The 13,617-nt window shown below is 34.3% G+C and overlaps 1 protein-coding gene across 1 annotated transcript in view; it reads left to right on the forward strand.

The window, feature by feature from the left end:
• SI (sucrase-isomaltase) overlaps positions 1-13,617 on the forward strand; it is an 82,012-nt gene that overhangs the window by 51,258 nt on the left and 17,137 nt on the right. Inside the window, 3 exon segments of the mRNA XM_029938748.1 lie at positions 1,310-1,426; positions 6,917-7,004; positions 7,913-8,051. Of these exon segments, the coding sequence (XP_029794608.1) occupies positions 1,310-1,426; positions 6,917-7,004; positions 7,913-8,051 (344 nt within the window).

Consider the following 13,617-nt stretch of genomic DNA (forward strand, 5'->3'; position numbering starts at 1 on the left):
TTTTTAGATTCGAGCCAAAGGATTACTAAATTCAATGTTCTTGAGGAAAAAAGTCGAAGTCTCAACTGCAGGCCTACCCATTATCTTGGGCAACATTAGCTACAGTGGAGAGAAAAGCATGGTGTCTACATATAGATTTGAGGGGGCAGGTTCCTTCAATTTACAATGGTTTATGTATAATCACTGGGATAATCTAACACAAAAGGTATAAAGAATCTTGGATCACATATACCTGATGAAATTTCTGGACATAACTAATGATTTGTATTAAAGGATGAAAGCAACATTCTAAAAGAATAAAGCAAACAGAAAAATGAATAAATTGTGGAAAAAGCACAATATCTTAAACAAAACATGGTGTTACATTTCTTAGTTATTTTTCATTATAATCTAGGGACTCAAAATAGAAAATATTTGTTGACCATAAATCCACTGAGCCTTCTTCCCTTATGAGTAAAAGTAATTATTGAGCAAAATGATATAATGAAGTTCCCTTCAGTCCTAAAAGTATTTATGATGTATGTGCTTTATAAAGCCCTATATCCCTTATCCTTTTCTCTATGCACAATGCCATCCCATACTGTATTCATGGAGAAGACTCTCTGGACATAGGATTAAAGTGTGATTGGAAAGCGTGTAGGTGATGGCATGTTTTTCAGGCAATTGGTTTACTTGCATAAGGTCAGTTCTCAGCTAGCACACAGACTTTGACCTTGGAATTTATATGGATAGGCTGACAAGTTGGGAATTTTCTTGGTAGGGAAAAGAGTGAATCACCTCTTCTCTGGTTAGTTGGAAAAGATTAGATGTGACAGAGAAAAACAGTTGGGGTAGTAATGCAATATACTATTGGTCCTAGAAAGGCAGAAAGTTAGGTGAACAAAATTATGCCAGATAAGTGGGCTAAATGAAGGCCTTTTTCTTACCTATCATGCTCCAAAAAAGTCCATCTGCAGTTATGGCTCTAAGAACACAAAGAAAAAAATTACCTAAAACTATAAGAAGCACTGAAAATATATTTGTGTGTTGTGAACTTTTTTTTTTGGCGATCCATATGGACCACAAAGCTGTTGCCTTCTCTCTCCATGTCTCTCTCCTTGTTTCTCTCTCTCTCTCTCTCTTTTTGCTCTTTATTGTTGTTGGGGTGGGTAGAGGGAAATAATATATGTTAATGTAATTAAAGTAGGAATAGGTTGCCTTCATTATCATTTGTGCACAACTTGTGAATCTGACAGATAAATGTTGGATGTAGACACTCATGGTCTCTCTTTTGACTTCCTACATGTATGCCTGAATTTTGTTTTTGCAGGCTTCCAGAGCTCATGTAGCTTTTCCAGATTTTTTCAGGAATTCCACAGCAGAGTGGTGGGCAAGGGAAATTATAGATTTCTACAATAACCAGATGAAGTTTGATGGCTTGTGGATTGTAAGTAAACTTTAAGCAATGTATATTTTAAGTTGTTATTGTTTTAATTTATTGTGTAATGATCCTACAATATTCTTCCTAGATTTTAATAACATCAGCAAAGTATTTGTAAAAATTAGCCCACTCAGCTTGGGTGGCTCAGTTGGTTAAGTGTCTGACTCTTGATTTCAAGTCATGTCATTTTCTCACAGTTTGTGAGTTCAAGCCCCAGACCAGGATCTGCACTGACAGTGTGGAGCCTCCTTGGGATTCTCTCTCCCCTTCTATCTCTGTCTTTTCTCTATGTTTGCTCGCTCTCTCTCTCTCTCTCTCTCTCTCTCAAGATAAATAAACAGATAAACATTAAAAAAAGAAAACTTGGGGGCACCAGGGTAGCTCAATTTGGTTAAATGTCTGACTCTTGATTTCAGTTCAGGTCATGATCTCATAGTCCATGAGTTCAAGTCTGACATCAGGCTCCTTGCTAATTGCATGAAACCTGCTTGAGACTCTCTCTCTCCTTCTCTGTCCCTCCACTGCTTGTGCTCTCTCTCTCTTAAAATAAATAAATTAATTAAAAAAATTAGCCCACTCATTTTTCCATAGAAAGGAAAATCCTTTCCAATGAAAAGGACTGTTAAAATACAGTGTTAACAATTTATTTTATGTATATGGATGTTATTTCCTGAACATTTTAACCTACACCAATGAGTGAAATAAACTCTTTCTAACTATTCACAAATGTTTATAAAATTATTTTATTTTTATTCAATTAGTAATAAATCTCACACAGCTATCCGTCTGTTGTACAAAAAATCATAATACCTTACAAATTTAGCAAAATTATCTTTCAAACAATCTGCTAATTTTAGATATAAATTTAAAATGTTAATAGTAAGAGAGGTGGGAGGTAAGATGGAGTAGGAGGAGGATCAAGACTTGCCTTCTACCTTGAACAAAGCTATATAAATATCAAATCATTCTGAATACCCAAGAAATCAATCTGAGGACTGACAGAGCCAACGACACAAGTTGAGGGAGAGGAAGGCCACATTATGGAAACTAGGAGGTACAAAGACGTGGTTTGGGGGAGAAATGGATTGTAGGTGTGGTGGAGAAGAGGAGGTTCCAATTACAGAGAAAGGCAAAAGAGAGAGGAGTGCACAAGGGACTGCACAAGGAAAACACTTCCTCTAAACCATGGACTGGGAACATGAGAAGGGCTAATTTTCATGAGTTTTTGCAACCAGTGGGGCTCAAAGATTGGGTTCTAGAGGTCCATGGTGTGGCTGAGATAGAGCTCTGAGGGTTTTGTCCTACTCCTGGAGAGAAGGCAAGTAGGTAATTCTAGGGCAGATGGTGTGATCTGAGAATCACCTAAAATCCACTGGGAGAGACTGTTCCCTTTTTTGTGGAGCACATGCAAGAAAAGTGGCATTGCTTCTCTGGGGACAAAAGAGCTGGTGGGTGCTTTTTCTCTCTCCCACCCCTCAGCATAGATGCAGATACCTTCTGAGGGCAACTGACCTGGACACGAGCTATTTAGTGTGCTTTATTCTAAAGCCTATGCTGCTGCCCTCTGGTGTGACTGCCCTTCTGGTGAGACCCTCCCCCAGAAGACCAGACCAGGTCCCCACCGCACCAGGTTGCTACAGATTTAAAACTCAGCCTACCTGGCTGGAATAGAGCCCAAAGTGCACTACACTTCTCCAGGCAGGCAAGCGACCAGACACATGCAGTGTGAAAAGAGAGATCTGAAAAATGCCTGGAGTGCATGCGGGGAAATTGCTATTCTGAGAGGGCTTCCCTGAGAGCAGCAAGCATGAAATCCCCTCTCCAGGGACAAAGGAGCTGTTGGCACTTTTAGTCTACCTTGCCCCTCACATAAATTAACCTCAGTATGCAGCACATTGCCAAATATGGCAGGTTATACCCCTTACACCAAATTCCACTCCACTGCACTCTAATAATACTGCTTTTCTAAGGCAAGTGTGCCTAAGAACCAGTGCAGCAGGCCCCTTCTCAAGAAGACCAACACAAACCCCCACACACATCATATCTCCTAACCACTGAGTTCTGCAAAGCTTCAGTGCTAGTGAAAATAGCATAAGGTTTCTTCTAACAAGCAGATCAGAGCATACATGGATAAAATTCACCATACTCTGGGCAAGGTCCAAACACTCACCACTGCCGGCAAGGAGAACTCTACAGAGGACTGACCCAAGGGATAGAGCAGCCTTAACACAGCAGCAGAGTGCATGCAACACACACAGGAGACACCTCATGAAGTGCCCGGACCTGGACATTAAATAAACTCTTTTTCACAAAGCCATTACTCTCAGGAATAGGAAATATAACAGGCTGTCTTACAAAGAAGAAGACAGATTTATAACAAAAGCCAAGATGAAAGATCCATCCCAAAAGAAAGAACAAAAAAAAAAAAAAAAGGACGCACTATGGATCTAATCAAAACAGATATAAGTAATATGCCTGATCCAGAATTTAAAGCAACAATCATAAACAGCGCTTGAGAAAGCATGGAAGACATCAGAGATACCCTTACCACAGAAATAAAAGTTTAAAATCAATCAGGCTGAAATGAAGAATGCAATAAACAAGATTCAAAACTGACTGGATATAATGAGTACAAGGAAGAAAGAAGCAGAAGAATGAATAAGTGATATAGATGATAGAATTATGGAAAATAATGAAGCTGATCAAAAGAGGAAAAGAAAGATGTTGGATCATAAAAGAAAACTTAGGGAACTGAGTGACTCCATGAAATGTAATAGCATTTGTATTATGGGATCTCAGAAAAAAAAGAGAGAGAAAAGGGGACACATTTGAGAAATTATAGTTGATCTGAGGAAGGAAAAAGACTTCTAAATTTTTTTAACATTTATTTATTATTGAGAGACAGAGACAGAGAATGAGTGTGGAAGGAGCAGAGGGACAGGGGGACACAGAATCTGAAACAGGTTCCAGGCTCTGAGCTGTCAGCAGAGCTTGACTCAGGGCTCAAACTCACAAATCGCATGATCATGACCTGAGCCAGAGTGAGATGCCTAACCAACAGCCACCCAGGGATTCTGGACAAAGCCTTCTAATTTGAGAGAGCAGAAAGAACTCCCATCAAAATCAATAAAAGCTGGCCAACCTCAAGACACATTGTAGTTAAATTTCCAAAACATAGAGATAAGAAAAAAATATTAAAACCAGCAAAACAAACGAAATCCCTAACTTAAAGCGAAGATAAATAAAGCTAGCAAGTATCTCCACAGAAAATTGGCAGGCCAGAAGAGAGTGGTGTGATATATTTACTATACAGAATGAAAAAAAACATGCAGCCAAGAATACTGTATCCAGTAAAGCTATCATTCAGAATAGAAGAAAGAGGACGTTTCCCAGAAGAAACCAAAACTAAGGAGGTGTGACCACTGAACAAGCCCTGAAGAATTATTAAATATAAAGCCCTGCAAGTGTGACTTTGAAGGACACACTTGGGAAAGAAAGACAAAAAACAACAAAGACTATAAAGGAACAGAAAAATCTCCAGAAACAACAACTTTACAGGTAATGCAGTGGCACTAAATTCATATCTATGAATAATCACTCTGAATATAAATGGACTAAATGCTCCAATCAAAAGACATGGGGTATCAGAATGGATAGAAAACAAAGACCCATTTATATGCTGCCTACAAGAGACTCAGTTTAGACCTGAAGATTGAAAGTGAAGGGACGGAGAACCATTTACCATACTAATGGACGTCAAAAGAAAGCCAGAGTAACCATACTTATATCAGACAAACTAGATTTTAAAACAAAGACTAACAAGAGATAAAGGAGGGCACTATATCATAATAAAGGGGTCTATCCATCAAGAAGGTCTGACAATTTTAAATATTTATGCCCCATCTTGAAGCACCCTAATATATAAACCAATTAATAGCAAACATGGAGAAACTCATTGATAACAATACAGTGATATTAGGGACTTTAATACCCCACTTACAGCAATGGGAAGATCATCTAAGCAGAAAATCAACAAGGAAGCATTGACTTTAAATGACACACTGAACCAGATGGACTTAACAGATACATTAAGAACATTTCATCCTAAAGCAGCAAAAATACACGTCATTTTTGAGTACACGGAACATTCTTCAGAATAGATCAACATAATAAGTCACAAATCAAGCCTCAACAAGTAAAAGAAGATTAAAATTGTACCATGCATATTTCCAGATCACAGCATTCAGGAACTTGAAATCAGCCACAAAAAAAGTGTGGAAAGGCCACAGTACATAAAGGATAAAGAACATTCCACTAAAGAATGAATGGGTCAACCAGGAAATTAAGAAATTAAAAAACACAATGGAAATAAATGAAAATGAAAACAGGAGAGTCCAAAATCTTTGGGATGCAGCAAAAATGGTCATAAGATCGTAAGAGAGAAGTATATAGCAATAAATACCTACCTCAAGAAACAAGAAAAATCATAAAAGCAGCATAACCTTACACTTAAAGGAACTAGAGAAAGAACAACAAACGAAGCCCAAGGCTACCAGAAGGAAAATAATGAAGGCTAGAGCAGAAATAATATGCATAACACTCTATCCTGTACATAAAACTCGACCTTATTGAACATAAGGGGAAAAGATTGAGAGAGAAGAAAATGATAAAACATACTCTTAACTATGAGAACAAGAGAGTAGTTGGAGGGGAGGTTGGTGAGGGGATAGTTAAAATAGGTGACGGCTTATAAGAAGAGCACTGACTGTGATGAGCGCTCGGGGTCATACTCTAAGTGATGAATCAATAAATTCTATGCCTGAAACATAAACAACAAACAAATAATAAAGGAAGTAAGTTTCCTTCATGTGTAAACTATATTTTGTGGTTTTAAAAACCCTAATCCAGGGGCGCCTGGGTGGCTCAGTCAGTTAAGCATCCGACTTCAGCTCAGGTCATTATCTTGCGGTTTGTGGAATCGAGCCCCACATCAGGCTCTGTGCTGACAGCTCAGAGACTGGAGCCTGCTTCAGATTCTGTGTCTCCCTCTCTCTCTGATCCTATTCTGTCTCTCTCTCTCTCTCTCTCTCTCAAAAATAAATAAAACATTAAAAAAATTTAAAAACACTCAACTGAATTTTTTTTTCAAAAGCAATTGGTACAAGCACTGAGGCAGGAGACGAGAGGACAAAAGAGAATATACACTACTATAATTGAATTTCATGTCTAGAAAACAATTCATCTTATATTTGTATTATATTACAGAGAAAACTAGGACATTTTATGTTTTTCAAAAGGAGTCATCAAAAGTAAAAAAGAAACTCTGAGTTAAACTAACTCATTAGTATTGAGATGTCTTATATTTTTGCTTTAGAAGAGTGAGTGTGCCATTACTTAAATATGCTGCTTTAATTTATTGGCTCCCTGAATTAGTTCCTTTGAGAATATATGCTCTACTTTATTTATTTATTTTATTTCTCTCTCTTTTTTTTCTAGGATATGAATGAACCAGCAAGTTTTGTACATGGAACAGTTACTAATCAGTGCAGAAATAAAGACTTAAACTATCCACCGTATATCCCAGGTACACCTTTGTTGTTGCTGCTTATTAATCAGGTTTATATGCTTTATGATGTAGGGAACTAGATTTCCAGTCTTAATCGCACTACCCATCTACACACTGAACCACACCTCAACCCATTCCCAATACTACTGAACACTCTTTGGAGAAGAAACATCAAGGAGCAAGTTTTATTTATGTATATACACTCCTATGCATGTTTGAAATTGTTACTTTGATTTTCTTAAGAACCTTCCCAGATTTGAATATTGTCAATATTTCTTAAGATTAAAAAAAAACTTTTTTAAAAATTTATTTTTAAAATTTTCTTTACTAGAAAAAATGAAACAATACTAACAGCACTTCTTTGGTTGTCCTTGACCCAGGAGAGAAGGGTCCAGTTGCTCAGTATTCATCCTCATACTTTATGTAGGCGGTAAACTTTGTAAACTGTTGATATCTAAAATGTTGATAACTAAAGTGGAAAAACTGCATCATTAGCTGAGAAAAAGTGTAGCAAATAATAATGTTGTTATAGCATTGCCTGGTTCTTAACCTCAGGGCTTTATGTAAATGAATAAATTTTTTATCAAAATCTAATTAATCAGTATGTCTCACCTGAGTGCCTAAAATATGTAGACTTTTAGGACTACGCTTATTTTTCAGGGTTTTATTAATTCATGTTAATTAAAAATATTTTTGTTATTTTTCACAGATTCTTTTTAGTTACAGTTATAAGTGCAGTCAGTTACAATTGCAGATTATTTTTCACTTTAAATTAGCAGAGATAAAGTGTACAAATGATTAAAAAGTCAATATTATTTTAACACAATGGTTATTGTTTTTGCCAAAAGAATTTATAGTTATGATTTAGACCTTTAAATATAGTGTAATTTATAATATACTAATATTTTTCCATTGATTCTCCCCAGAAATCACAAAAAGGACATATGGGTTACATTTCAGAACTATGTGTATGGAAACTGAACAGATTCTTCGTGATGGATCATCCGTTTTGCATTATGATGTTCACAATCTATATGGATGGTCACAAATGAAACCTACTTATGAGTAAGCAGTGTTCATGATTATCTTTTTTGACTATTATCTTTTAGATTAATGTTATGTACTTTCAAAGTTCTTTCCTGCTGGCCTTTTATGGTAGCACTTTCTTACCCAGTATTCTCTGTAACTTCATTGATCCTTTATGGCACTTAAAATTATTCTCTCTCTCTCTCCATCTGTATCATTTATCATTGTTTTAAATTTTCATCCCATTCCAAAAGGAATCCTGAACAACGTTATTTTGTTCTTTCCTAGCTCTTAGTGGCAGTGTCTAACATAGAATAGGTATGCAATAAATAGTTGTGAATGTATAAATGAGTAAATAATATGTAGTTTGATGTCATTAATTAAAGCATTAAAGTTAGGGTAAATCTTTTGTTTAAGTGCAGAATATGTATAAGTGAACATGATTTAATGTCCACATTAAAAATCTTTTATGTGAGGCTAGTGATAATGGTACGCAAGCCATCTTTGAAGATCAAATCTTTATTTCCACTGTCCAATAACACTTTTTGCAATGATAGAAGTGTTTTATAATTCTGGGTTGTCCAATATGACATCTACTAGCCATATAAGGCTATTAAACAATATGACTACTGTGCTCAGAAATGGAATTTCAACTTTTAATTTTAATAAATTTAAATTTACATTAGTCCCATGTGGCTAATGTGCACCATATTACACAGTGCTGCTCTAGGTCACTGGCTCTTAATTACACAGTATAATCGCCTGGAGGTTTTTCATAAATGCATTGATTTAATTGGTCTGTACTACAGCCTAAGATTTGAATTCAAAATATATTTATTTTTGAGTTATAGACAAAGCATGAGCAGGGGAGGGGCAGAGAGAGGGAGACACAAAATCTGAGGCAGGCTCCAGGCTATGAACTGTCAGCACAGAACCTGACATGGGAGTCAAACACACGAACTGGGAGACCATGACCTGAGCAAAGTCAGATGCTCAACAGACTGAGCCACTCAGGTGCCCCTTAAGATCTGAATTTTAAAAATTTCTCGGGTAGGACCAATGAGCATGTAGGTTTGAAAAACACAGCTGTAGTGTATGACTGTATTTTGTTTTTTAAAAAAAGGAAAAGCATTTTGAAGTAAAAAGTATGGGTAATTATTTCTTCACTTAGTGATACATGCTTATCTGATTTCTAACAGCAATCTTTTTCAACCTGGAAGAGGTGAATTATTTAAGATACTATTACATGAACGAATTACCACAGATTTGTTCACCAAATTCCAACACAGGGACACTAAAATCATGTAGAAAGATTAGAAAATGTCATTTTTAAGAGTAAACAAATTGGTCTTTACCATTTTTTAATATTTTTATTTTTTATTTTTGAGAGACAGAATGTGAGCAGGAGAAGGGCAGAGAGAGAAGGAGACACAGAATCTAAGGCAGGCTTCATGCTCTGAGATGTCAGCACAGAGCCCGACACAGGGCTCGAACTTATGAAATGTGAGAACATGACTTGAGCCAAAGTCGGCCACTTAACCGACTGCGCCACCCAGGTGCCCCTTACAGTGCATTTTTATTGGCACAAATGTTTCTTTAGATTAACTCTACTGGAATATAATTTTGGAGCACATTTATCTCACTTTTTAATCCACAGCTAACCTCTTTTTTCATAAAACTATAGATATTAAAAGAATAAAAATATTAAGAATTCACTGATAATCCTCTTGGCAAAACTTATGCATATTGAGATCAAACTATATAGTTTAAGGGAAATTGAAAAAATAAATTCTTTACTGAGGTAGTAAATTGAACTTTTGGAACATGTTTCATGGTTCCTAACACACTGTAAGATGTTTAGTAAATTTAGGGAAATGTTGGTAAATTTTTAAATAGTTGATATGCAAAGGTAATTAAGGCTATTTAAAATACACTTTACTCTTAAATAACAAACATGATGATGAAGAGATCAGTACAGTCTTCCAAAGAACATTTTGTGATTTAAAAACATAATACATTTCTTTAAAGTGTTAATTTTTGCTCCTGTTCGTAAAATTTTCAGTAAGTTTTATGTGTCATTTCAATTAAGCAGAAATAAATTTTAAATGATGAGTTAAATAACTCAGTTTACACTTTTCATATGTTTTAAATACTTTCTTAATATTTAATTTTTCAGTTATGTTAGAAAAATTGTTGAACTCTCTTCAAAAATTTTGCAGATTAAACATAGTGAAATTTTTAAAGGCCTTTACAAATGTAAAAGGATGCTATAAATAAATTACATTTACATTTAAGCAAAGGATGGATAGTAAAGACTTTTTATTTACCATTAGAGAAGAGTGAAAAAGTTAAAAATGTATTTTTTCTTTAAGTTATCCAGACTGTAGCATTTTACTGCTCCCTTTTCTGATTCATTTTTTCTTTCAAAAATGCTACATATTTGACATTCACCTACTTCTTGCTACCGTGCTCTTCACTAAACATGTCACAAACAAACCAACCAAGGAAAGAATACGATGAGGGGATTCAGAAACAGGAGAAAAATAATCCGCTTGAGAAATTGCAAACAGTTTTAGAGGAAGGACCTTGGATATCAGTTGTAAATGAAAAACTTCATAAGTAAATGCCATACAGAAACTTTCAGTCTTCAATAGATCAATTTCTCTTATGATTTAAAATTCAGTGTTCCACTGAAACAAAGCCTTTGCTTCAAATGTATAAATAAATACACTTTAAAAACTACCTCAAAGTGTGTGTTCACATTTCAGAGAATTATTCAAGGATTATATAACTATATATTCCATATTTTCAACTTCAATAATACCTGAGTGATGTTAGAGCATACTATATATTTTTTTTGCTAGAGAGAGTGTAGAAAAATCAAAATCTTTGTCTTCTTTTGGAATTTCAAGTGGTGTTAAATATACAATTTTTAAGTAAATGCCCCAGATTTTTGTAATCATACTTTAGAATGGAATAAAAATTCAATAAATACAAGTTTTTTTCTTAGATATTTCTATGGACTGGGTTAGATGGCAAATTAAAAAATCATATTCTATTTCTTTCTATTTTTAATGTATCTAACTGGAAAACTAAAGGTGCTTTTTTGAATGGGAGATTTATGTAGTATAGGAAGTGACCTTTTGTAAATATTTTAACAAAAAATAAGGTTAGTAGATAAAAACAAACAATACAGCTCACCCTTCCACTAATTTGTACATTTTCTTGTTTATAACTAACTTTTTATTCATTAGCTGTTAGTCATCTGAACAGATACTGAACATATGTCTCTTAGACATTAATTCCTGGTTGATATTGCTGAGTTGAACATTGATCTAGCTGGTATCAATGCTCACTTAAAAAAATGAGATCTGGGGCACCTGGGTTGCTCAGTCATTTGAGCTCTTAATTTAGTTCACGTCACGATCTCAAATCTCAAGTTCAAGCCCCACAGCTCACTGACAGTGCGGAGCCTGCTTTGGATTCTCTCTCTCTCTCACTCTCTCTCTGCCTCTCTCCCACTCATGCAAGCTCTCTCTCTCTCAAAGTAAATAAATATACTTAATAACTGAGATCTGAATCCATAAAGCTATTTCCATGGGTTAGCCGTTCACATTATCTTCTTAATAATGGAAATTTCAAATTTAAGTTTTTATTATAACCTCAAAAACAATGGAAATATTTCAGCTTACAAAAACTCGTTATCCAACTCTAAAATTAAAACTTAAATTATAGTTTCTGATCTAATGGTAAGTCTATTTGAGGTGTGAAATGGATACGTTACTATTTCTAATGAATATTAAATATGTAATACTGAATGATTTGCTTTCCAAAAAGTAATTCAGTAAAATATCTTTCGTTTTCAAAGAGGTTGTTTAAATAAATAAGGAGAAAAATATTCCTGTAATAACTTTATTTACTCTAAGCAATACTAGTCAATATTCTAAAATAATTTAATGCCACCCAGAGACATAAGAATCTGGAGTATAGTTATCAATTGATTCCATCAGTAATTAAAAGCAACAGCAAGTTGAATTAATTTCAAATTATGACTTCAGTAACCATGATGAAAATGAATGTATTAATTTTGAAGATATAAAATCTATTTAAAAGTTTCAATTTAATATTCTCCTTTCACATTATCTACTTATGTAATATATGTGAATAGTTTCTAAAACTCATTTTCTTAAGAAGGCTGTTTTTCCCAATAATTTAAGATACATTTAGAAGTTTTTAAATCCTCTTCAAAAAAGCGCTCATGTAGGTGACTAAAAACACAATAAAGTACTTTTATAACACAACATTACAACCCTTGTATTAGCTAAATTTTTCAAAATCAAATGCTAACAGAGGACAAAATGTCCTATAGATGAAAAATTTTTGTTAAAATTGAGTTAAATTCATTATGACCAAACTTTTTTTCAAGTTAGAACATGTCAAAAATATTTGGAAAATATTTATAGTGATGGGATTTTAACTATATTCTTAGTGACAGCAATTGATCTCCCAAAGTTTTGTTCTCTATTCTGTGAAGGGTTACAGAGGAGAGTCTTCTAATGTAAGAAATTACATTTTCCTTAAGAGAAAATTATTTTAAAAATACCTAACGCAGAATTCTTCTCAGTCGGATATCTAATAAGGCATACGTGCAGTCATTGGTTTAAAGCCTCAGTAAAGAATGTTTGCAAAAGTAAGACATATACCAGAAAAAAGAGATTCTTTAACAATATATATTTCTTGAATGTTAAAATTTGGGACAACTCTGTCCCATATAATTTTTATATTAGTTAAATAAAATCAATTTTGTTTAAAAATTAATTAAACTTAGAATATATATTTCACATATATTTTTAGATTGATCATCTTTTCTTTTATTCTCTATATAAATAACTATTTTGAGAGACAGAGAAAGACAAAGAGAGCCCACAGGGGAGGGACGGAGAGAGGGAGAGAGAGAATCCCAACCCAAGTCTCTACATTGTCAGCACAAAGCCCAACACAGGGCTTCAACTCATGAATCATGAGTTAATGACCTGAGCCTAAGTCAAAGTCGGTCAGTTGCTTAACTGACTGAGTCTTCATGTGCCCCAAGAAATCAGCGATTTCTTGTTAAATGTCACCAAATATATATAATGTATGTTACATATACTTATGAACCTAAATAGAATAGATCCTTTATATTTATTATAGAATATTAAGCGCTGAAAATGATTTTCTTATTGATAGACATAAATACAAGTAGGAAATTTTAAGTTAGCAAATACAATATGGTGTTTATCATTTTTTTATTTTTTTATTTTTGGAATATAACACAGTTTATTTTTTAACATATGCAATTATTTTCCATCATTTTCAATACAATAGTTACAATGACACTCCAAATGGATAAGCAAAGTAAAAATTCAAAACCCCAACTTCTATTTCATGTAATTAGACTTATACAGAAATTAGAAGGTTAAGTAACAACTAGTTAATCACCTAATTTCACAGCTATCTGAAGTGGCAATCATTATATAGCAGCTTATCTATGATACATTCAAGATAAATGATACAATTTATTACTTGCCCATAAGCTACAACACAGCCTGCTTAATACCTTTCCTTA

The sequence above is a fragment of the Suricata suricatta genome, chromosome 5, assembly GCF_006229205.1.
Source record: "Suricata suricatta isolate VVHF042 chromosome 5, meerkat_22Aug2017_6uvM2_HiC, whole genome shotgun sequence".
NCBI classification, from domain to species: Eukaryota; Metazoa; Chordata; class Mammalia; order Carnivora; family Herpestidae; genus Suricata; species Suricata suricatta.